This window comes from Cyrtonyx montezumae, unplaced genomic scaffold (assembly GCF_038088225.1).
Source record: "Cyrtonyx montezumae isolate F1298 unplaced genomic scaffold, pur_monq_1.0 scaffold_16, whole genome shotgun sequence".
Taxonomy (NCBI): Eukaryota; Metazoa; Chordata; class Aves; order Galliformes; family Odontophoridae; genus Cyrtonyx; species Cyrtonyx montezumae.
This window is the reverse complement of record NW_027071892.1, coordinates 6,913,720-6,939,317: the sequence shown is the minus strand read 5'-3', so window position 1 is coordinate 6,939,317 and position 25,598 is coordinate 6,913,720. Positions and strand designations below refer to the sequence as shown.

The window sequence follows — 25,598 nt, the reverse complement described above, 5'->3', positions numbered from 1 at the left end:
TAGCTATTGCTTTTGTTTAGAAATGAGAAGTTTACAAAATCTATCATCATAAAATGGAATTTTACCTCACTGAAACACTTGTATTACTGAAATGGGAAACTTATCAAGGTGAGATTAACATTATTTCTCTCTACAAGTAAACTCCAGATTAATAACAAGGATATTTTTCCATATTTCCCTTAACTGATAAAAAGTAATCCAGAAGAAAAGGGGAGTTCTCTCTTGCTAAGGAAAGGATGTGATAACCTACAGGGCTTTTTGACACCTACATTCTTCAGTTATTAAAAGTGTAGATATAAAGGGGGTGGGTGGGAAGTGATTTTCATTCACTATGGCTTGCAAATCTCATTTAAATTGCAATCCATAGAAATGACACAAGATTTAATGAGCTCCTTAGACCACAAAAATATGATGTAAGGCATTCAGTTGTCTTCGCTGATCATCTGTGTTAAAACAAATGTTGTAACAGATGTGCTCCTGACCCTTTGAAAGGAAATGTGACAAGATAAATTACTTCTTAGTGCAAACTTAATCAAAACAGACACTAAGCTAAGGGAGAAAAATAAAGACAAAGCATATCACCTAAAAATCTGGCAAATAATCACATTTATCATAGGGAATCAACACTGCCAGCAGGAGTTTTTCAAGAATGCCCAATTTCCCCCTAAAAATAATTTAAGCAGACCAACTATTAGACTCTTACTTGCACAAATGACAGACTACGAACTTCTCCCAGCACAAAAGGTTAGACTTGTGGATATAAAGCTGGCAAAACACACTTCCTGTAAAAACAGCTGACTACAAAAAGGACAGCAAGCAGGAAAAAAAAAGATCAATCTCCAAAAATCTGATGATCGAACTCTGAACACAGAGAGAAAAAACAAACTTTGTATGTGTTTTGAAATGGAAAGGTGAACAAACTGAAAACAAAGGCAGATAAAAATTTTGTTGAAGTTTATATCACCTATCTCACTTGAAGATTAAACAGCTTTGTTCAGTAAGAATCCTGTATGCAGAACTAAGTTTTATGCATTTTAGAGGTTGTGATGTTTATGATTTCCCACTGAGGGACACTTGATCACCACAGCAGCTGTCAGAACCAATGCTCCGCTCTCAGCACAGCAGTGAGCAGTGGTGTCAGGGGGTGAGTGCTGCTGACACAGCCCCCAGAAGTGCACTGTGCCATGCCAGCCTGTAACAGGAAAATGAAAACCTTGATACCTTCCTGTTGGCTGACCCCTTCCTCCCCCAGTTTCCTTTGTGAATAAAATCTTAACACCAAAGGTTTTAAAAAATAATGTGGGGCGGTGCCTGGGAAGGAAGGAAGAGTGGTCAATGCCAGCATGTTGCTGCTTACCTTTCAGCTCTGGCTGAGGCGGTGTCACACTACCCATCCTAGCAAAGACTTAATAAATTCCACAAGTGTTTCATGTCCCATGACCATAAGCAAGCAAATTCTTTCCCTTACCAAAGCAGGCAGTACATGAAAATGCAAAATCCTGCGCTGTGTATAAGGAGATCCCATTTATACACAAAACTTCATGGCCACTGCAGGAGAAGCACCCGGCAGCTCTCCAACATCTGACCCAAGAAATAGGGGCAAGCAAAGCTGTAAAGAAAATACAGAGACCGTGAGACCGAGGTTCCTTTCCGGACACTCAGAAATCACAGGACATCCCGAGCTGGAAGGGACCATCATCGAGTCCAACTCCTGCCTCCACACGGGACCACCCAAAACTCAGACTATACAACTTCCACCCACCTCGTTCTCCTTCACAACACGGCACACCGGCCCAGCTCGTGCCTCTCACCCTCACGTCACCTCCGGCTTCTTTTCCCTCCTGGACACCTTCTTAGTCCCAGCGGCTCTGCCGGCGTCCCCATGCTCCCCCAGCCCCCGCTCGGCTCCCTCACGCCCTCCCGCCGCCGCGCTCAGGTAGCTGCCGGCGGGGCGGGCTCCGACCGCTCGCTGCCCACAGGGAACGCCGCGCCGTGCCGGGCAGGGAACGCAGAAAAGCAGACGGCGGCACGAACGCTCCCGGCACTCCGGGGCACGGCTGAGGGGAGGAGAGAGCGCGGTGGGGACCCGCGACCCCGCGGCGGCACGGAGCCGGCCGGGCCCTGCCTCCTCCCGCCCCTCCGCGGGTCACATGAGAGGGGCGGGCGGCTGGGCCGAGGCGGCAGCTGCCGCCGGGACTGAGGCGGCGTTGGGTGTGGAGGGCCGGGGCCGAGGAGTGCGGCGGCAGTGCGCAGCGGCGAAGGAGGAAGAGAGCGGCGGGAGGAGCGAGCCCGGGGCCTCCGTCAGCCGCGGCCGTCGCGGAGCGCGCTGCGTGCGGCCCCAACATGGACGAGGAGGGCGGCGGAGGCGGCGGTGAGTGGCGGAGGGGCCGCGGCCCCACACCTGGCCGCCGTGCCGGGGCAGCGCTCGTTCCGGGGCCGGGGAGCGCGGCTGAGGCCGGGACGTGCACCGCGGCGCCGCGCCCTTTTCTTCTTTTCCTTTTTCCTTCCCGCGCTCCGTGCCCCGTCCTGCCCGGCTCCTCCCGGGCGCGGGGGCAGCGCTGGTGCCGGCGGCCGCCGTGGGGGCTCCGTGCCCGCGGGCGGAGGGGCTCTGGCGGGGCCCCGTCGCTCGGCGCGGTGACAGCCCCGCGTTGGCTCCGCTCCCGCCCGGAGACATCGCAGCGCTCCCCGGGCGCAGCTGTGCGTCCGCTGGGGAGGAGGGAGAGAAAAGTGTGTGTCTGGCGTTTGTGCGAGCGGTGAAAAGAATAATTATGCTGTGCGAGGGCTTCTGTTTGTGTGTCATCCTAATGGAGGCTCGGTGATAATCCCGGAGTGGTTCATCCAGTTTAAACGAGGCGAACCGTTCCCGAAGGCAGCGATGCTAATGTTCCTAAACGGCGCTTTTAGCAAATCGCGGCTTGCGTCTTAGGGAAGCTTTTAATCTTTCGGAGGCCGCGGACTGTCCCGGCTGCGGGGTCGGCGGGTTTGCAGCCCCTTTTCTTCGTGTCGTTTCCAGCGCGCTGCCCTCTGCAGAACCCTCCGCTGTGTGCCCGGCGCTGCCCGTGGGCTCGCTGGGCTGCAGGGGCTGCCCTGGATTCGCTGTAACCCAACGGCTGCATCGGTGGGGATGGCTCCGAAGCAATAAACGTGCTGTGTGTTTGCGGGTATCGCTTGTTTCTGAGTGGAGAAAATAATGGCTAAGGCTCCTGTGATTAATAGTTACACGGCGATTGCTAATTTTAAATGTAATTGCCCAGAACTCGGAAATCAGGTGGGTGCGGTGTTGGTTTTGACAAGTTGGGGAAGAAAAAAGGCTACAATGAATCAGAGAAATAACTCTTGGAGGAGCGTGGAGGAGCGTGGCCATTTGTCAGCTCTTGCTTGGCTCGTCAGTGTTAGGCTGAAGTCTTTTACAAGGAAAACGAAGAACAGAACAAGCCAGTCCTCCTTTAAAAATTGTCATCAGAAGTGGCTGAACACTGCGATTGTTCAGAAGGTTCCCTGAACTCAACGTAACATTATTTTTGCAGTATAATGGACTTGTCTCTGTAGGAGAGGGAGGTGGACATGCTTGCTGTTGGCACCAGCCCTGTGTCGTGTTGTAGTTCTGATGTGCCAGGCTCAGACTGGAAGGTGGACCTCTTGCTGAATCAGTCTGCTGACAAGAGTGAGTGTTTCAAAGCTGGATTTTCTCAGGAAGAAAAGCACTTTGAGCCTGGAGGGAGGCGGACCATTTTACAGTGGTTCTGGGGAGGAAGAAATCAGGTTTAATATAGAATGAAACTTTTGAACTTTATATCACACCAATATGTGTGCAACTTTCTTATAATGTCACGCCCTATTTGGCTTTGTTGTAAAACTAGTGCAGGCTAATGACATGGTTAATTTTTTTCCAGTAAGTATTCTATGGTTGATGCTAGTTTCTTGTGAGTATTGAACTCTTTTCCTGACTGGGCATCCTATCTGACCTTCTCTTATGGAGCACAGTCAGTTCAGAATGCTGTGATTAGTTAGATCATTTCTAGCTTATGGATTGTTGTTTTGAATTAAGTCTCCCCGCCCTCCTTCTTCTTTTTGCATAATGAAAAGCATGTGGGAAGTGTTGATTTGACAGCCAGTTTCTGAGTGCCTTGGTGCTATTGAGCAGTGAGGTTCATGGACTGCACGGGGCACTGAGCAGGGCTGTTGGGTGCTGGAACCTCTGCAGGATGTCTTCAGTGCTCCAGAAATTCTCATGGTAAAGTGGCAAACTGGTGCAGCTGAGCTTATCAGTGTGCACAGGTACTGCAGGCAGCAGGGACAATTATTGGAGAATTCACCGAATCATCCTAATTAGAGGCTTGATCTAGATAAGCATCTAAATATCTAGGGCACTAAACTGTGATTCAGAAGGTAAATGCAGTTCCCAGTTCAGCTTTGCCTGCTGCCCTGCTCCTCAGTTTCATTTGCATCTGATGCTTCAGTTCCCTCATCTGACAAATGGGGTCAGCTATTTTGCCATCACTTGTGAAAACTGTGAATAAAAACGGAGCTGTGTAAAGTCAGGATTATTTTAGAAGCACTTGACGGAAGAAAAATGTCAATTACGGGAATTGTTCTTGATGTTTTCTCTTCTGTGTGGAGTCTAAATGGGGATATGCATTTATTTTACACAAGCCACTTACAAACCTCCCGTTGCTCTCAGAGGAGGCTGTGTGCATGGATTATTGATGCGATATGATCCGCGTCAGTTGGTGTTCGACTCAGCCTTCTTTTGTGCTCTGATTAAAATGTCTCTGTGGTTCACTTCATCCAGGAAGTCTCTCCCCCTCCCTCTCCTTGCTCGGTTTAAAATCACACGTTCTGTGATCTGAGTGAGGCTTTTCTTACATGCTCGCTGCTGTTATGCAGCGGTGGTATGGCTGAATCGGGATCTTCGCACTGAGTATTGCAGCAGGTGTGCAGAAGGGAGGCTGGAATAGTGCTGCTCTTTGTTCCTCTGAACTTGAGTTGTGCAGTTGCTTCGTAGTCCTCCAAATCCAGCTCAGTGCCATTTCACGTGGAAAAGCCTATGAGATCAAGTACTGAGTGACTTCTGTTCGCGTGTTTGTTTTGAGCTCTCATCAGGCGTGCATAAAGGTTATGATCTTGCTTCTACTCAGCAAGTACACAAAGTTCTAGCAGTGGTTGTAGCAGCAAGGTTTCCCTGCTGCTCCTAAAGCAGTTTGTTTCCAAATGTTGAAGCTTTCCTTGCGGTTAGAGAACAGTTCAGCTGCCAGCCTGTTGTTGGCTGTGCTCGCCAGTGGTGGTGCCAGGTAGCACAGGGATTTCTGGTAGGGAGGCAGGCTGTCAGGAATTAGACCAAAGGACCAGATCGTCTTGCAGAAGACTCAGAAGAGCAGATTTGCTGCCAAAACAAATTTAGCAAGATGACTTCTGTTCCTCTGCATGGCAAAACAGTTATCTGCTTACAGATAAAAGCTGTTAAGCGTAATTAAAAATAAAGACCACCCCCACAATTTTTTTCTTACAATTAACTTTAGAACAGCATTCTGTGTATCAGCTTTAGACAGCAACCTCTGGATCTGTTATTGTTTTTGCATTGTAGGATCTTTCAAAGACAGATACTAAGGATTGGTGAGTCTGCCTTATAGACGTTTGTTCCACATTCAAAACTGAATTTACATGTTTTGTTTAAAAATAAAAGAAACTCACAGAATAAGAAATGTATTTAATAAAGAATAATATGAAGTGCATTTTTCCCCAGACTCGTCAAAGCGGATTACTTGTACTGGTGGTGTTAAAAAGTTGTCCCAAAAGTTCTTTGGAGTTTTAAATAATGCTGAGAAAGTGTCAAGAACAAAAAAATGCACTTGAGTATTGGACTAACCTTCTGTCCTGCGCTTCTAGGATGAGAGGTAATAGCACATTCAGACATACAACACAAAATCAAACAATGTAAATGTCTTCTGTCACCCAGCAGGGCTTCAAACTAAGACTCTTTTTGCAAAATAAGTACTTCTGTGCTGGACTTGCCTCAATTTGTAGAGATTACATGTTGGTTCAGTAGGGTCTTAACTTTTATCCCCTAATATATTTACGATGTAACTACTAATATTAATGTGAGTTATTTCTAGTGGCATCAGAAAATAGGCTTCCTAATTGCTGTAACATGTTAAGGTTTTTCTTAGCACTAATATTTGTAGCTGTGGCTTGCAAGAAGACATTATTACATTTTTGCTGATAAAATTTCTGAACATTGCCAAACTTGATGAATCATTGAGTAATGGGATTTGGTGGCTGGTGCACAGCAGCACAATCAGGGCATGGGTTTTAGTGGAACAGCGTGCCTCTAACATAGCATCTGTGGATTATTACATCTAGGAAAAAACCCTGTAGGGTTTACTTGGAGGAACAGAGAGTACTTTGCAGAGCAGTGTCTGGGGATCACAGCAATAGCCATGTGAAAGTGGCTTTCCCATGTGCTGCTGTTACAAAATGGATATTGCAGTATTGTAATATCAGTGGAGTGTAAGAGCCATTACCAGGTGAGGGACTGTGTGTCTTGAGGCAGCACAGTGCTTTCCAGGAGACATCCTGCAGTTTGCATCAAGTTTCTCTAGTCTGATCCCCTTCTTTCTTTATAGAATTTTCAACTCTTTCTTAAGGGAAAGTTGATGAAATACAGTGTGGCTTTCCTCCAGTTCCTTCTGCTTTACATCTTTTCCACCAGTAAGTCTCACCATTGCTGGCACAACTTTTAGCTCTTGGTTAAGAACTGTTACTGTACTGTTACTGCTTTTACTGTAGCTCAGTCTTATCCACTGCTATCTTTTGCTCGCTTCCTTTCCTCCCCAAGCAAGCATGCTTTTGTCTGTTTCTTTTTACACCCTGTCTTTGTCCACAGTTGCTTGTTGAACTACTGCCCCATCTTCTTTTCACGTTGGAAGACATCGAATGAGCTGTTTGCAGTTGCTGTCTGAGGAGCATCTCCTTCAGGTTCATCCTAGGTCCTTTCCACACTTGTCCTGACCCCTCGTGCTTGGAACATTCCCTTCCTTGTTGTCCCTCCAGCTGCTTCTAGTCCTGTTTACTCTACTTTTCTTTTTGAAATCTTGCTCTTTCTTGGCTTCTTTCACTGTTGGCTCTTAACTCCCCTCCTGTCTTGTTAATCCCTTTTTCATATGGAAGATGATCTTTCTGCTTCCAGCTTCTTGCTAAGGTTTGCAGGGCTCTGTGCTTGCTTTAATGCTCTCTCTTTTCCTACATCTTCATTTGGACAATCAAATTTGCAAATAAACATTGAACAATCATGTCTGAAGTGATGACTCACGGCATATACTCCCTGCTCTGGTTCCACTGCCATCTGTCCTGGCTAAAAGGTTGGCCTGTTTGACATCTTAAGATTTCATAATTGTCATATTAAGCTTAATGAGTCTAAAACAGAGCTCCTGATGTTGTTTCCAGCCATGGCCTTTCTTGGTGTCTGTGGATGCACAATGACACTGCCAGTGGTTATTGACAAGGAAATAGATCAGATGTTGTAATTTACTCTTTCCTTAAGAAATGACTGTAGAAAACTTGCATAAAACTGGCATCAAAAGGGCAATGCAAAACCTTTTGAAGACTCCTGCGATCTGAAACTTTAGAAATAATTTGTATTTTCATATGCAGTATTCATTTTAATGTTTGAATGCCTGAGTGGATTTAATCTGATCGTGTGTTCACACGCTGCCTGCAAACTTCTGTCTGGGGTTAGGCTGCATGGAGGGTACTGTTTTGTGACAGTAAGGAATCTTTACAGGTTCTTCCTTTATAAGGCTGAATTGCTATGTCTTCCTGAGGTTCAGAAGTGCTTCAATGTATGCTGAAGGATTGTGCTCATTTTAATGAAGAGTTTGGACACAGTGACCATGGGCGTCTTTCATCAAGGATAAAAAGAGGTACTTAGCAGCTATTTTATTGAGAAACTGGTCAGCTTGTGGAACTGCAGGGCAGGAATCCCATGGAGGTGATGAACACGTGATATTTTGCCTTAAGATTTATGGAAGCAAAGAAAAATTTGTGTGAACAGCCATCGCTGGTATTCCTGAGCTCTTTGCTATGCATTCTTTTAGAGCAGTATGCTCTATAGGAGAGGTATGTGACTTAAATAGTAAAAGTATATTTCATTGCGCCATTTGTATAACTTTAGCATCTAGCAAATTATTTTTAATTGCATATGACTTCCTTCTTTCAACTCCAACAATTTCATGGGAAAACTCAGTATTGGAAATATTTTGGACGGCAGTATTTCCTTTTAGTGGGATAGACACACAAAATCCACTAGAAAGCCATGTGTTCGTGGCCCTCTGGGATTTGCCTGAAGAAGGAAATGGCTTGACCTATTTGGTTGCTATGAAGTAAAAACATTCTTTTCTCTTTTTTTTAGTGAACATCTGTGTCACATTTATTTCATTACTTTCTGAGGTTTTTTAAACCCATTATTTGGTAATATAAAGTTTTATTTAAAGAAAGTAATGATGTTTAGCTGCTTCTACTACTGTGCTGAGGTCCCAGTGTCCATTTATACATAGGTGTGATGTAGGTGGGGAGCTTTTCCAGTAAAGGCTGACATGCAGTGAGGTATATACAAACATTATCAAATGTTTTCCAGGGAAAATTGTCTCTGACAAAGTCAGATCTCAAGAGTTAACTGGAAAGTGTAGCACGCTGGAAGCTTGTGAACACTGAATCAGGTTCTTGTATGGGATATGAAGTACTGGCAATCTTTGATCTGATTTTTCAACAGGTTGGGCTTCTTGACATGGTTTTACTGATTACCTTTGTTTTCAGATACTCTGTTTATTATAAAATGGAATAGCTATCTTAAGCCAGGTGTGTGGAAGACTTGTGAAATGGATACTGTTATTTAGCAAACAAATGGAAATCGTGCCAAGGATAGATTTTTCTGCAAGGCTATTAACTAATAGTATTTCTGACTGAATTTGGTAAAGAAGTTCTTCAGTTCAAATCAAGAATTGGAGATAAGTTCGAGACCGTGGAGTCTGATTTCAGATCTGCTGTTTCCTGTCAGATTGAGCTGCGCAGTTCGATTTTGGGAAGTTGCTGTTATTCTTGCAGATGTGAGTCCTTGATATCAAAGGAAAAAAGGCACTTTTATTTTTTAGGTGAAATACAAAAAAACTTATGAAAACGATGGAACCCAGTCTATGGAAATGGTGTAGTGTCTCTCAGGCTGTGCCTTCTCCCGTGGTGGTCCTGAGGCTTTTTGTGTCTCCAGTGACAAACCCTCCATCCTTTCCTTACAGAGTTCTGTGTCTGGCGCCCATCCCCTGTGTTTATCTAGCTAATAATGCACTGTCCTGCAGCTGCTGGGAGCAGAGCTGATGTGGGGTGCAGGAGTGGTTCAGCAGTAGCTGTGAGAATTGCTGTTGGTGTGCATCAATTCTTATGAAGCTTGTAACATCCTCTGTTTGGTTAAACTACATTGGAATGGAGTGATATGCAGGATGTGCTCTGGCAGGAGTGCATGGGTAGAAAAGACACATATCCATCTCCTTGCTGCTTGGTCTCCCTTTCTCCTGTGCACAAGAAAATGGAAAAAAAAAGTGGTGTGCAGGCAGGGAAACATCCTCTTGCTGTTTTCTGTAAGAACTGTGAGATGCAGACATTCAATGAGTCACCTTCACGTTTATATTCAGCCACCTCATGGTTCAGAGTGCACAGTACGGTTCAGGTTGTTTGCTTGCTCATTTCCAAGTTTTCAGAAGCTTTTACTTGCTGTTAGATTTTTGCTTTGGTACACTGTAAATACCATGGTCCTTAATAAGATCTTTGTTCAGCTCACAGGCAGTGTTGTCTGTAGGGTCAGATGCCGACAGCAGCAGGTCCTGCTGCCTCATGAGGCATGCTGCAAGAGGGGGAGTCGGCAAAAGGGGCATTTATAAGCACGTTGCTGATTACAAAATAAGGGCTTATTGTCACTGGAAGGAGTATTTTTTTATATTCAGTAATCAGATTCTGAGTACTTTTTTTCTTTTTTTCCTTACTTGTTTAAGTGTGGACTAATGAACTTCCTGCCTAAGCATTCAAATCGACCCAAAAGGAATTTTCCCACCAGTCTGTATGTTCCCTCCGAGCACAATTTTGACCACTTGCAAATCCCATTTTTGAATTTGTAAATCTGCTCTGTGTTTTTGTGGCTGCATCTCACAACTTGGCAGCCAGGGGCCATGCAGGAAGGCTTTCCCAAGAAGCTGAACTAAGCCAAGTGGCACTGAGAAGAGGTGGCAGCTCTGGGATGGAGAAACTGTTCCTTGGGAGGAACTGTGAGTTAAGTGTGTTCTCTGACTGTGAAATCCTACCCAGTACATGAAGGAGGCTTGGGGTTGTATAGGGTCATTCTGAGTCCTTGAGAAGATCATGTAGTCCTGACTCCTTATACGTGTGAAGTGCTCAGCTGTTTGGGATTGCTTGTGTGGGAGCTACAGTGTATGAACTATGTTGCCTGTTGATCCCTTGTAGTAGATCTGTGGAGTTTATTTCTTCGGGTAGGTAAATGTGTGTGTACTGTTTTGTGATTCTCCCTTTTCCCCCACAATTCTTAATTCTTTCTTTCTCATTTCTTTTTCTTTAAACTGCAAGGATTCTGCTCAGGGTCCCCAAACAGCCACTCAGTGTTCAGCCATGCATCTTCAGCAGCCTCACTCAGCCTCATGTAGTCTTGCATTTTGTAACCTTACTGCTAAAAAAACATTGAGGAAAACCTCTTTGCATGTGGTATCTGTCATGTTGTGTGTTAGTAGGTAGTTTGTATTATGGGGGTGTATGCTTATAGTCTCAAAAGTAATTTTTCATTTTATGGAACTTATTTTACCTGCTTTTCTGCAAGTTGTTTTTGACCTGTTGTACCACCTTTTGGCTTCTCGGATGATGTTATGTGCCTGCAGCATTTTAAAGCAGAATTCAGCATTGATGTAGGAGCAAGGGGAGTAGCAGTGCACTTCTTTCTTACTATCTCTTGTCCTTGTGCTGCTGCCCCTGAATTGCAGTTTCTATATAACTGCTTCTTAATTGGAATTTGGAGCTGGTGGTCAGGGTCAGTTGGCATCAATTTAAGAGAAATAACTGCTCCGTCTGTGAGAATTGTTGCAAACGCAGAAGAGTGAGTACTGAGGTTTCCATACCTGCCTGGTTTGCTGCTTGTGGTGTAGCTGATGCTGATTTGTTCTGCGAGTTGGAAATCCCAAACTGGCTCTCAAGCCCATCTCCTTTCTGTTATGTGAGGGCTGTTTGTGACATTGCAGTTTGCTGGAGGTCTTTTAGTAGGGACAGATAAACGCAGCATATGGGCATATGGAGTTGATTTTTATTTTGTTTTCCGTAGGAAGTACATTTTCTGGCATTAAATAGCAACTTGATTTCTTAAATATTTTGGAGGGGGCTTCCCCAAAAGAGAGCTCTTTAATCTCATTTTGTGCGATTTAAGTTTGGAAGGACTGCAGCATTCAGTCTTGGTTTTGTACCAATAAATGATATAATTTCATGTGAATGTTTTAAAAGATTAGGTGATATTTTATAAGAGCAGACATAAAAGAGGGCAAGCTTAAGTCATTCTGCTGTGAATTCACTGACGATAGCCTTAGAAGAGAGAGTACACCTTGTTCCTGCTCCTAGTTTCCTTTTGTATCTCCTACCCAGCTTGGGAGCCTGGAAAAGTAACTTGTATCATAAAGGGGAAAGGTTGGGTGAAATTAGTAATCCAAATTAAATACAAATAATACTCTAAAAGTTTATGGAGCCTGTGGGTGGGTGGACTTGGCAGATATGTCCATTGTGGTATGTTAGACTTGAAAGACCATCTGGAGATGATTATTTTCTGGTATTTTGTAGTAAAGGTTTTTGAAGACAGTTTAATTTAATTTTTTTTTTTAAGAGAAGGGGTGAAAATGGGGAGAAAAACTGCAGTTTGCATCAAGTAGTAAAATAGTTTTGTTGTAGTAGCATATGGAAAAGTGATTTATTCCAAATTAGGCTGCTAAAAGAAGTTTCCCTACTGTTTTCCTATTGGCTCTCTTGTGTGAAGGCAGCTAGAGATCCCATGCAGCTGGGACTAATACAGGATCCAGCTGTAGCTTTTTTATTGTTGTTCAGATGTCCGGTGATGGTCAACTCGAAGTTATTGTGTGGAAATTCAGTAAAGGAAAAGGGTAGGGTGGGAAAAAAAATGACTCTCTATAAAAATATTCCAGTAAAAGCAACAGGAACTAGGAGTATCCATTTCAGAGCTCTGCCATAAATTGCATCCTGAAATACTTACACGCCTTCAGATTTTGCTGTAGACTTTAAGTCATCTAGGAGTTCTTCCTTTTATTATTATTATTTTTTTTTTCAGAAGTGAAGTTAGCTGAATGGTGTGGGAAGGTAGCCCACAGAAGAAGTTCATTGCTTTTAGCTGAAACAAAGTTCCTTACTTTCTTTAAAGCATTGGCACAGCACAAAGTTTGTTGAACTGCTTTGGTTTCAGTAACTTCACTTACTGAGTTTCACCAGGTTTTGTTTTTTTTTTTTGTTTGGTTGGTTTTTGTTCACATCTCTTAAGGTCACATCTCTCAAGTTTCTTTATAATTGTAGCCAGCCTCTTGTTTGTTGAGGCCTGTGATGCCAGTGTAGAGCTGCGCTGTCTGTTGGGTCTCTGCCTGCTTTCCAGATCTCCTTTCCACTCTAAATTTGCAGACAGAGTTCATCAAATAGCAACCTAAGCCACGGGATTCTGTCACTGCTACTCCCAGTCTTTAATTTTGAATGTAGTTACTCAATCTCTTTGCAATTATGCTAGTCAGACTATTACGTTTATTATGAATAATATACAAATAAGTCCTACTTGATAGGAAGAACCAGTCTGGAGTAGATTAAGTACTTACATTAGTGATAGTGAGAAACATTTTAAAACATAACAACTGTCTAGAGCATAGTTCCCTGAAGTATGAGTGCACTTTATTAATGCTTCTATTTACAAACAAAAAAATAAAAATAAAAAAACCCTTTTATTATTTTTTATTAAGAGAAAAGCCTTGGGTCAGCCTGTTGGCCTGTAAGGCGGCCTGGTGTTTTTGTCCACCCTGCTGGACCATGACAACAACAACAACAATGTATTTTCCTTCCTGAACCAGTAAAAACTGATCTATGACTTCAAAGTGGAAGTGAAATGTGGACAAAACCGTTTGCGTGGAAGGCAATTACTTCTAAAAGCAAAACAAATCAGTTACAGTGTAGAAATCCTTGTGATGTCCCTGCAGCTATGTGAAATGTAATGATCTGTGGAGTTTTTGAGCTTGCTTATCACCATCAATGGTAAGATCAAGGAGGTTTTGTTCCTGTGATAGGATAGCTGTGCTCCATGGGAAGTGGCAGTAATAGTTGATATTATTTGCGTGGTGACTGGATTAATTTGCTAGTGATGCATTTTGTAAAACTGCAACCTATTAAAAAATTAATATTTGGCCATTTATTTATTCTTAATTAAGGAAACAATGACTTTCATTTTGCTGAATTACTGCACCAAGTATAGCTATGTATGGACTTTGTTTCCTGTCCCCTCTATTTTGTCTTATTTTTTAATTCAGTAGTAGGACAAATAACTTGCTTCTTTTCCAAGAGTGGTATTCAAAGTTGTTTTCTTCCAAACAGCCTGTTACGGTCTTTACTTGTGAAAAGCCTAAAGGAATCGTTTTCAGTGTAGTTGTCTTCTGCAACATTGGTTGTATGCAGATTCTGCCTGTGCCAGAGGCCGTTAAAATACAGCAACAAGAATAAAAAACATTGCTTTACAATGCATGTGGGAGAAAACTCAGACAGTACTGGTGCCTGGAGAATGAAGTCTGCCCTCTGAGTTGAAAAAAGCAGTTCAGTAACATCTTGAGAGAGAGAACCCTGCATTTTTTAAATTGTTAGGCATTGAATTTTTCTCTGGACTTGCACAGACTTAGGAGATAAGATTTTTTGATGTGGTGGGTTACTATCAGAAGGTCCTTTTTGCTTTTGAGATGTAGTATGATAATTCTTTTCTCTCAAAGTCTTGGCTTTTCACAAGCTTATTTTATGTTCTGAAGAAAGGCTTTCATGCTGAGCAAACAAGTTAGCTTGATAGCATTTTCCTGTATTTGAATTGTGAACCATCAAAGGACTCTCAACGAAATCTGTTACAGTAGATGCTGAGTATTAACATTAAATAAATGTGTACAATAAATCTCTTCAGCTAATCACTCTGCTTCCTTTCCCTCCTCCCCTTTGCAGCTGGAAGTTCATCAGCTTCTGCTGCTCTGTCTTGCTTCCTCTTGAGACTTTCTGGAACAGAGTGAACAGTGGTGGCAGAGATGTATGAACAATGTGATGATTATGTTCTGAGGGTCTGTATAAGTTGTCTTTTTCCGTTTTTAATTCTTATGGAAGCTATGTCATCCCTTAGCATGAACACGTTATGTGTGCCATGCGAAGTTGCGTGCTGCTCTATTTAATGGAAATGTGTGCAGCTCCATTCAATCAGTGGAAAATATTTTTAGATCTCGGAAGTGAGATCATAAGTTCTTAGTTAGGACAATGCAGGACGGCTAGACTTCCATTGATGGGTTGTCATTAATTGAGGTCTTTGGCATATGAGGAGACTTTTTTTTTTAAGTACAGCTGCAGAACAAGTCAGGAGAAATGGTCCTGTTGGAGCTGGCTGTGGGTGTTCTGTCATGAAGGTCTACAACTGCTGAGACAAATGGAAGCGTCTTGCGTTTTGTACCAGCCTGATTAAAACTTGTGTAAGAGCAATTTTTGTTGACCTTTTTTCTTTTAGGATCTAGATGTAGTCTTTCAAAACTAATTTCAGCATTTCTGATAGACTGTCTGAACTTCTGTGGCTTCAGCTGCATGTGGCACGTGGGTGTTCTGGCCACGTATCAAATACTTCAGCAAAGTCTGAAGTCCACTCTGTTCTGACATCGAGGAGATGGTAGGGCAGATGCTGTAGCTGAAGAATCTTCATGAGCTAGTTTTTGTATAATTTCAGAGCGAACTGTAGACTGTTATCTGCTAGATGTATGCTGCTGGGACTGGATGACTTGGTGATGCAAAACTGTGCTTCATAATGCCACTATTGTTATGAATAACTTGGTGGGTAAGAAATACTTCAAACAAAGTTCTGTTCGTGACTGGCACTCACCAGGGGTTTTGTATAGTGCTGGTACCATTTGTGAATGGTGGAAGAATCTCTAACCTGAATTAACAGTTTTGTTTTTTTTTTATTGCTCACTGCACTGGCAGCGCCCATAGAGTTGCAGACAAGTACCCTGTTGCTACAGACTGCTCTGCAGAAATTGGTGTTTTTGATTGCTCTAAGGCAAATTTAGGATGATTACAACTATGCTAATATAAGTCAGAGTATTTTCAGCCTTTCACAAACTATGTGTAATGAAAGCTTATGTCTGGTAGAGCATTGCCCTGAGGAGAGAGAGAGGCTCTTTAGAAAAGGGCTTAGGATCTTATGGGGCTGATATCCATGGTTAATGACACGGTAACTTGCTGTAGGTTTTACTAGTTTAGCAAAAAGTGGCATCTTTTAGAGTTAGCTTTTGCATCACTTTGAGAGATTTGGTCCCATTCAGTTGTTTCCCAAACAAAAAAAGTTTGCTAATTGAGCATGGCAGAATGAAGTGGAAATCTGAGTAAGAATGTTTATAAATAGGAGCAGCAGGAGTCAGTGGATTGGGAAAGAGGCTGAGGGTGAGGGGTGAACGCTGGTTAGCTGCTTGCAGCTTGTTAAACCTTTCTCTCTTCAGTTTCAGGGAAAATGCTGCATGTTACATGCTATAAGTCTGAGATGTTGAGAGTAATAAAAGTAGATGGCTTAGATTTCTGAAGCCATTGCAGTACAAATTGTTTCTTGTTGAACACCTAGATGAGGAAAAATGTTTAACTTAATAAAGTACAGAAAATACACATTGTGATTATTTTTCATTGATCTCTGAAAGGAATGTTGTGTTCTTTGTCAATATTAATAATAAAAGCTTAGAAAGGGTGATGTACTATTTTGGCAGATCTGACTGAAATTGTTTGGAGATGATTAATTAGGAATGTATTTATTTGAATGAGTTTTTGCTCAGGGTGCCAGAGGGTCTGCTTGAAGTACAAAGGGAAAAAAAAAAACACCACCTTTTTTTGTATCACAGAACTTATGCTTACAGATGCATGAGTGCACACACACAGCCAAACAAAAATAAAAACAGTAAACCTCAAATACATGATAAATGTGTTTTATTTTGCAAGTATGGTGAGCCAGATTTGATATAAAATACTGATGGCCTTTTGCTAAGCAAAGAATGTAAAAGAGCAGAGGTTTAACCTTACAGTGAGTGGATCCATCCAGCTAATTTCTTATCAGTGAACCAGAGAGCAAGTTCTTTTATATCTGGATTAGTGACCTGTCAAGCTAATCGTTGCACGGAGTGATGGCAACCAACAATTCACAGATGCTAAATATACTTTTGTCTGAGGAATCTGAAAATACTTTACAGCCTTAAACTGAGCCTTACTCTTTCTTCACTAGGAAATCTATGAATAAGTTCCTGACCTATTTTGGCCAGTGAGCCTGTTGATGTCACAGCAAGATTCAGGCCAAAGATGACCAAGAAGTAAAGTATTTCATGACCGACAGTATGTTTGAGTACTGTAACTCAGCAGTTTCCACAGAAGGCATCAGGGTTGCTATTTTGGATGAGAGTAGTTTACAGTGTCAGGCATCACACTGAGCACGTTGGAATTCATCTTGTCTTGGAGGAAAGTAAATGCAACTCAAGGAGAAGTGAACAGTCCTACCATGGTACTCTGTAGTTGCATTCTGGAGACGTTCTTTGGGCAATGGAGATTGCTTTCAAATCCAGCACTTGCTCTACTTCCTGTAGCCTGCAACTGATCTTGGAAAATGAATAAATAGAAAGCTTCTGCAGTAAATAGAGCTTCTGGAATCTGACTGTAGAGCCATGTCAGGCAGAGCTGGGGGAAGGATGCATTTTCCTTTTTTTTGATTGAATTTGTATGCTTTGGAAAGGGCCAGCAATCGTAAGTAACTGACTAATGCTCTCCACTAATGAGTGAGTTACAGAGGGTGGCTCCTTTGTTGCCAAGAGTAGATGTTACTGGAAAATTGTGACAGAAAGACTAGTTAAGCCTCAAATGTTTGCTGGGAATGCAGTAGGTCTAATTAACTGTGCCTGGATGTTGGGCAGAATTTGAAGGTACTGGTGGCTGTGGGGCCTGGTTTCTGGGACCCACTGCAGCTGCTCAATGACATTCCTGTTGATTTTCCATGCTGCAACTCCTAATGGGTCTGACAGCAGCCACACTGCTTGGCTGTGTTTGCTTCTCAAGCCTTTTTCCAGGGTCTCTCCTGGGGAAAAAAATGTAGGTGCAAGCCAGTCAATGCTTCCTTCCCCTCAGTAACCAGGGGTACTGTGGGCAGCACATCTGCTGGTAAGGGCGAGGCTGAAATGCATAGCTGCAAATTTTGTTTCTTCTCATAATATCCATTCAAAAGTTGAAGGGATCAATGTGTTCTTGTTTAGTTCTTCCTCACTCATGATGGAAGTCTCTGCTTCCAGAAGGAATTGTGCCATCCTGGTCCAGGATGCTGGGATGTTGGGGCTGGAAGCTGTCTAGATTGGAAGTTGAGACATCTGTGGTTAACCTGGTAGTTCACAGCAGCTACTGAGAGGTGCATGCCAATGGAAGATGCTGAACTGCTGGGAATTGTCCCATATCATCTGATGTGAATGTGGAGCTAAATCCTTTCCAGTGGTAGCAGGAATTCAGACAATCTGGCTTCCCATGATATCCCACGTGTTTGACCTGATTTCCACGAGTTGCTGGTGCTGTTCTCTCTCCCATGCTTGTCAGCTGCAGAGCATGTGCTTGACCACTCCTGTTCCCTTCAGGGAGAGGGACTTTGATAATGGTTGGTGACCTGGAGATAGTTCAGTTCTAACCATTTCCCTTTTGGCACTAAGAAGAGAATGTACTATAACTCACAAAGATGGTTATTTGCTCATTTTCTGATCTAGATTTGAATTATGATTTTTTGTGTGCTGTACAGCGTAATATCAATCTGCTGATGACTAATGGATTTCTATTAAAGCCTTGTTCACCTTAATTTTTGTCATTTTGCAATTGCCTGATGTTCTTTAAGTTACTGTTAGCATTGCTTGTGTACTTGGGCTCAATCATTAGTAAAGTATCACCAAAATCATTCATGGGAGGATCCAGCCCCTTTTCATCCATCCTTTGTATAAGGCTAATAGTATGTTATGTGATTAAAATACACTTTTATTGGACTAAATCATAAATTCCCCAAGTTAAAAATACCAGAAGGTATTTGCAACTTCTATAGCTTTAATCTTTATCTTCTAATTCCAGAAATATCCTACTGTAAGCAAGCAAAGTCCACTGATCTTTTGCTACCCTTTTGCTGCACAGTAATGAATGAAAGACTTCAATTAACAATGTGGTATCTTTTGTATGTCTCTTAGCAGTGCATGCTTGGCATGGCAGTCTGTTCCTTTCACCACCTAGATAACACTTAGGGGAAATTCTGATTTCCTTCCCAAGACATGGGCTTAAAAAAGGTCTGCATTGCAAGTGGGTGTATGATTTGCTATCAGCTATTACCCATGGCCTCTCCTGCATTGTTATTGAATCAGTCTTGCTCTGGAGTGCTGAAACATGAGCTAAAATTACAAAATTCGGTGTGACCTGGGTTTTGCTGTGCAAGTCAACAAAAGGAATCTGGAATCGGCAGACTTCATAAAGATGAAATTTTGTATTACCACTTGCTATAATGAAATGTAATGTAAACAAAGATTTTCAAATGCAGACATCAGAGAAAATGCATTTGATTTCAGCTGCAGCATTGAGTAACCTATTTTTCCCTAGTTTTGCACATATGAAAAATTAGTTATTCCAAAATTGTGTGCAAGTCTCTGCCTTGCAGCACATGTATGGATGGGAAGGAGGAAGTATTTTCATTTTGTTTCACAATGTTCTGTTGATCTGATGTAGTATAAAGGCTTGAGGCCTCTAATTTTGCAGTATACATACATATGTATGCACACTGGTGGTGCTGCTACGCAAAGCTCATTCTGAGCACCCTTCCTCATTATTCACAATGGGGAAAATAAATCAAATGTGATTACTTTGTGTAAAACCTGGCAATATATATTTACCAGTGTTCCTAAAACAGCAAGACAATGCAGGACTGATTGTTGTTGTTTTTTCTTTCCACCTTAAGTGCTTGGCACTGTGAAGTATTAAATTTAGCCCATGTTGAAGATGTACCAGAAGGCTGTGCTGTCATTCAGCAAGACCTGGACCAAGTAGAGAGTTGGACAGAAAGGAGCCTGATGAGTTTCAACAAGGACAAGTTCAGGGTCTTGCACCTTCAGGAGGGGTAACCACGTGCATCATTACAGGTTATGGACTGGCCTGCTGGAGAGGAGCTCTGCAGAGAAAGGCCTGAGTGTCCTGGTGGATAGTAGGTTGGCTGTGAGCAGCAGTGTGCCATGGTGGCCAAGAATCCCAGTGATATCCTGGGAAACATTAAGAAGAGCGTGGCTAGCAGGCTGAGGGAGGTGATCTTCCCCCTCTATTTTGCTCTTTTGAGGTCATGTCTGGAATACTGTGTTCAGTTCCCAAACAGCAATCTTTTAGAGTCCAGCAGCACAGGGCCACAAAGATGATTAAGGGTCTGGATCATCTCCTGTATGAGGAAAGGCTGTGACCTGGGACTCTTCAGTCTGGAGAAGAAAAGGTTGACAGGGGATCTCTTAGCTGTTCATAAACATCTGAAGTGCAGGAGTCAAGTTGATGCGGGCAGGCTCCTTTTGATGGCAAGCAGCAGTAGAACAAGGGGGCAATGAGCACAAACTGGAACATGGGAAATTCTGTACTAACACAGGGAAAAACTCCTTCACTGTCAGGGTGAGTGGCTGAGCACTGGCACAGGCTGCCCAGAGGGGTGGTGGAGTCTCCTTCTCTGGAGATGTTCCAAGTCATGCCTAGGTGCCTTGTGTGATGTGCTGCAGGGAGCCTGCTTTAGCGGGGGGTTGGACTCAGTGCTCTCCAGAGATCCCTTCCAGCCCCTGCAATTCTGCGATTCTGTGACTGTAATGTTAAGATGATGGCATAATTAACAGTGTACAGCTATGGCACTGTAGTCAGAATGGGGATTCACCAGGTTATCTGAACAGTGATTGGCAGTCGATACCAAAGAAGCATGTGCTGTCACGCGCACTTCAAAAGTAATGCCTCCTATTTATTTCCATGAAAACTGCAGTAGGTACAAAAAGTGCAGCACTGTTTGATAGAGCAAATTCTCAGCTACAAAACACTGTTTTTCAGTGTAATCGTCACCATTAACCGTGCATTTTTGCCTGTGATGAGCAAGAGCTGCATGTTGTGATTATAAAAATCTGAACCAGCAGAGGTGACCCACTGTCACCACTGCTGAAATGCAGCAGGCACCCCTCACTGTGCTGCATCCACTGCTTGGTCTCCGTCAGCGTTCAGCAAACATTGAACGTCAGTGGGTGCATCTTTTTCTGCACAGAGGAATTCAGTGACACATCTTTGCTTCAACTGTGTTTTCGTGTCAGATGCCATTCCAGAGTGTCCCTTTGCTGCAACAGAATTGGTGGAAAGATTCAAGGGCTGCTGCTGTGCCACCAGCATCTGCCTCTGATGTTGTGGGCCTACAAAATAAAACAGTGCATCGCTCACAGGGCAGCCATCGTGCAATTTGCTCATGCTGATCTGTTCATCAACCCTCCCCAACAGCCACACCACTTTATTGTGACCAACATCTCCCTTTGTAACTTCCACATCTGTTAGCATGAAATTTTTCTGCACTTCTTAAATATGCATGACCATGCATATTTCATTACTTTACATTATTAATGCTAGTATTAATTTATTTGGGTAAGAAACTTAGTGTTAAGTTAAACTCAGCTTCCTTTCCATATTCAGTAATTTGTATTTACATATTTTTAAAAAGGAAAGTTGGCCTAGAAGCATCTTCTGATCTTGAAGCAAGAGTAGAGTGACTTCAAAAGAAAAATGTGCTTAAAAGGGAATCCATGCTTATCCATTTTTAATATCAGGTTGAACTACTTTTCGGATTCAGAAGATACAGCCTGTGAGCATAGGGATTGAGGGCTGAGCCGAGCCGATTTTAGGCTGGTTGGCAATGCAAGGTTTGCTGTCTTATACCCCCCTGTGTCAGGGATTTCTGCTGTGCCTGCTGCTTTGCTATGGGCAGCTTTTCAGTCCCTCTGTGGAACTGGCTGGCTAGCATTGCAGAAAAAGGGGGAAAAGGGCAGGATCCAGGCACACCAAGTACCAAAGTGATGTAGGGATGTGTGGAGAGCTGGAACCTCCTTTCTACCCATAACAGCTTGCCCAGAGCTGGTCATTGAGAGGTTTTTCTTCCCAGTGGCACTGCTTCATCTGCTTGTAGGTGGATCTTTTACTTTGTGGTTATGAAGCATTGGTTTCCTAATCAAAATGGATTGAAATAGTGGAGTAAGGTGTAGTACAAGCAAGAAACAGCACTGCAGGTTAGCTGTCTGCATGAGCTGTAGAAAGCCCTCAGACACATTTCCATTTCTTCACAGCTGTTGTTGCTCGTGTTATCTTCGTGTGCTGTGTTGGTCGTTGCAAACTCCTGTTCGGGAAGGTTCAAGAAGTGCATTTACTGTGGCTGTGCTTTATAGACAGAAGCGTATTTGCAGACACTGTGGCAAAGCAGCATTCTCCAGTGTGTAATAGGTGAAACCAAAACTCTGAGTGGGTTTTGGGTTTTTTTCTTCTCATTCTCAGCGTGATGGATCCTAGGCCCTGGCTTTGCACAGCTTTGGAACTGCATACTTTCTGTTTGACAATGGATGTTAACACCGATTATGTCTGAATATTTTGGACCAGGACAAACACATAACCTTGTGTTATTTGAAGTCATTCTTACACCTTATAATAAGTAGTGATTGATTTTTACAAGAAGTAATGGCATACTCAGCAGCAATTAGGATCAGAGAACAGCTGTGGCTGGAAGGGATCTCAGAGGCCATGTCATTCCAGCCCAGCTGGCAGCTTGCCAACTGCTTTCTGTATTGGATAAAAATATATTCCATATTTCCACTTTTTTGAACTTTTGTTCTTTGAATAAAAATACGTTGAATGTGAATCACTGGCATAATTAAACCTGCTTTGCAGACGAAGCAAAACAGTTTGTAAATCTTAGGAGTTCAGTGGATCATGTTAGAGGGAAACTTTCAGTTCTGAAAATGTACTTTCATATGGTATGAGGATTAGTATTAACTTAGATATTTTCACGTGTTATTGGAGGCCCAGAAGGACAGCTGTCTTAACTGTGACTTGCTTCTAAAATACCTTCTTGTCCACCACTGGACAATGTTTCCAGCAGCATCTTGAAGCAGTAATTAACAATTACAGTGATGGCTGTGAGTATGGGGCTCTCTTCTGGGTTTTGCCACTGATGAACTTTCCAATTGCAGTGTACCTCACGACCAGAATCTCTCACAACACTCCTCACCCCTCGGTCCTGAATTCCTAGTACTGCTAACTGGTAATTTTGTATGTGAAATGTTACTGTGTACAGGATTGTTTTATCTGTTAATGGATGTCTGAGCTCTGCTGTGGTAGAATGTGGTCGGCAGTGACTAAATAGCAAAGATTAATCCTGTGTGATAGTTTAAAAAACAAACAAACCAGTGGCAACTAAATCCAACTGCTTTCACTGATGGAATTCAATGCAGATATATTTTGTTTTCATGCTGAGAAATAAATCCAGTCAGGAGGACGTCCTACAAAACCTTTGTGGAATCTTTAACCACCACAAGTGGTTACAGCTTTGTTTGTACATCTTCTCTGAAGGCTGGGTAATGTTCCTATAATTAAGTTTAAAGAAGAGAGTGTGGAGGGAAAAGGAAGAGAGAGCAGCCTGAGAATATCCGTTGAGACAAATGTCCTGGGATGATCAGATTTGTTCTCAAGAGATGACTGTGTATTATTTTAAAGGCCAGAAGAAACAATGGTACAGATTCTGTTCATGGGTACAGATATGTTTGTTTAGTTTTAAACCTTGTCTTGTGCAAATCTTCTTGCTTGGAAGGTGCTTCAATTGCAGCAAAATGAAATTCCATCAGATCCTTCTTTGCTTGGAAAGGAAGTGCTCAGTAGCACCAGTTTGGGGCTGATATGGAAGGAGAACCTTTTTGAAACCAAAAACTTATTTGAGTTGTAAGAGTCAGGTGTTCACATGGATTTAAAAGCGAGGTTTTATTTTCTGTCATTAGATACTGTAAGGGATTTCGTGTTTGCTGAGTCCAGATTACTTTGCTGTTTTCTCGAGAAAGTGAACTTCTTGTTTATGTTTTTGATAACACGTTTGGTGCAGACAAACCCACATTAAAAATGCATATTCTGATGTCTGCAGGAAGTTCATTTAAATGTATTTAGATCAGTTACAGTAATTGATCAGAGATGGGCCAAGTTGGAATACCTGTCTAGTAGTTCAAAAATGATTCTTGTTTTTACTAATAGCAAGATATGCACAGTGGTCTTTCCTTCTGTTTTACTACTTGGCCAAGAATATAATTTGTACTTCCGACAGTGTTTATCCTATTTATTATAACTCTCAATGGGCAAATGGCTTTTCTACTTAGTGATACTTGAAACTCTGGGGTTTTAGAAAAAGGAAGGGCTCTCCTTGTAAGCCAAAAAGTTTTCTCATGAGTGACACACGTTCAAAATATGTGAAACACTGTCTTCATTTGAAGATTAGAAGATAAGGTAAATGCGTGATGCAAGTACAGTTTGTTGGCTCTACTGAAATGCATTTCCATGCAGGTTGTTCTTCTTCAGTAATAAAATGTTCATGCTAATGCTAACTCCTCCCTGCTGTCTGCTTTGTGTTTGGAATCAGTGAAAGTCAAAAAACCCCAACATACAAGCTTGGAAATGCCTCAGAGAAGAGTGCTAGGAAATTCTCAGGGAACAGATAGGTGATAGGCACTGAAGGAGCACTTGTGTGTGGGGAGTTAGGTTATCACAACACACACACAGAAACGCAGCCTTGGCAGAGTGGACATCACTTGTACACGTGCAGTATTTGCTTAGGACTTTCAAGGTGTTTCAGGGCACTGTGGTACTCTCCAGCCAACTCTGGTCCGATGTTTCCTTGCCATTAGCCCAGTGTCAGCCCCAGTGGTATGCTTCCATCCAGCAGGCACTGGGCTGCAGTGATGGTGGCTCCCCCCACGGCTGCTGTGTAGTCAAAGATCCCTTCAGTAGCCGGACAGTCATAACCCAGTCCATACTCCACAGACTCTGGGTGGTCATCATCCCCCTCCTCGCTGACCTTCTGCAGGTGCTGCAGGTAAGCATCTGTGTGGAAGCTTGCCATCTCCTCCATGGAAGCCACTTTGGGCTTGATTACCGTCATGTGGTCGAGCAAAGAATACGCCTCGATCAACGAATGCACCATGCTGGCCCGTTTGGGCACTTTGCAGAGCGAGTCGCACAGGGCCGCGTACTCCGGGCTGTACACGTAGGCCACGGGTGGCCCCGCCGCCATCAGGGCTGCCACACCGGGCCGGGCCGCGGGGCAAGTTGGGTAGAGATAGTGATAGGAGGATGGTTGGACTAGATGATCTTATAGGTCCTTTCCAACCTTATGAACTTATGAAGCTTTTTGACTGTGGTTTTCAAATTTTTGAATAAATCAAATAAGCATTTTTCTTTTCATGGTGGAGCCATCGCAAGGGCTTGTTCTGTTTTCTGTGAACACCTGGGTGCCTCAGCTCCACAGTTTTACTTTCCAAAGAAAATTATTTCTAGGCTTTCTGTATCCGTGCTGTAGGTTGTTGAGGCACCTCACAAAGTCAGACAGACTGATTGCTGTTCTACACTAATACTACCAGGTACTTTTGAAGTTTTTCTAGGTATTTTCAAATGACTAGAGATCAAAGAATAACTGAAGTGAAAAACCTTCTAAGGAGAAAGTGTAAGTAGTGGTGGGTGCCCTTTTGCATTAGTGATTTTTTTTCTTTATGTTATTAGCTGCAGTTGAGTATTTTCCACTACTTCTTTCCTTTCAGACAAGGTGTAACATCCTGCCATGCTCGTGCTTCGAAAGCTTTCACTGAAAGATAGACATACTGCTACTAAGTTGTGGTTTAAGAATGAGATTTGAACAAGAGGGAAACAACTGTGGCTGATACCACACAGCCTCCAGCCTCTGAAATTGCAGGCTGTCACCACGTGGTCTGTTCAGAAACATTTTTGGGTAAGTTCATTTTCCCATTGATAGCAGTGGTAATACACAGCCAGAAGAACGATGAGAATGCAGCAAATGCTTTCAGTATCATCTTCCCACTCTGCTCTCTGCTGGTGAATCCTCACCTCAAACACTGGGCACAGTTTTGGGCATCACAGTATAAGAAACACATAAAACTAATAGCGAATGTCCAAAGGAGGATGTGAAGGTGATGAGGGGTCCCTGCCCCCTCACA

General features: G+C 42.9%; 2 protein-coding genes across 3 annotated transcripts in view; one reads left to right on the top strand and one right to left on the bottom strand.

The window, feature by feature from the left end:
• Positions 1 to 2,150: 2,150 nt before the first annotated feature.
• The window catches only part of CYTH3 (cytohesin 3), a 425,983-nt gene continuing 402,535 nt past the window's right edge, over positions 2,151 to 25,598 (top strand). For both annotated transcript variants that reach the window (XR_010621969.1, XM_065732601.1), the window contains exon 1: positions 2,151 to 2,371. Coding sequence is in view for 1 of the 2 variants with exons in the window: in XM_065732601.1 (XP_065588673.1) it covers positions 2,344 to 2,371 (28 nt within the window). In the remaining variant the exon portion in view is untranslated. The remainder of the gene's footprint in view (positions 2,372 to 25,598) is intronic.
• Positions 24,272 to 24,669, bottom strand: LOC136046408 (histone deacetylase 8-like). The gene has a single exon (XM_065732995.1). It carries the CDS (start codon positions 24,659 to 24,661, stop codon positions 24,272 to 24,274), a length of 390 nt encoding a protein of 129 aa, XP_065589067.1. The 5' UTR covers positions 24,662 to 24,669.

Coding starts and splice junctions, on each gene's coding strand:
- LOC136046408 (XM_065732995.1), bottom strand. CDS start 24,661: ATGGCGGCGGGGCCACCCGTGGCCTACGTGTACAGCCCGGAGTACGCG.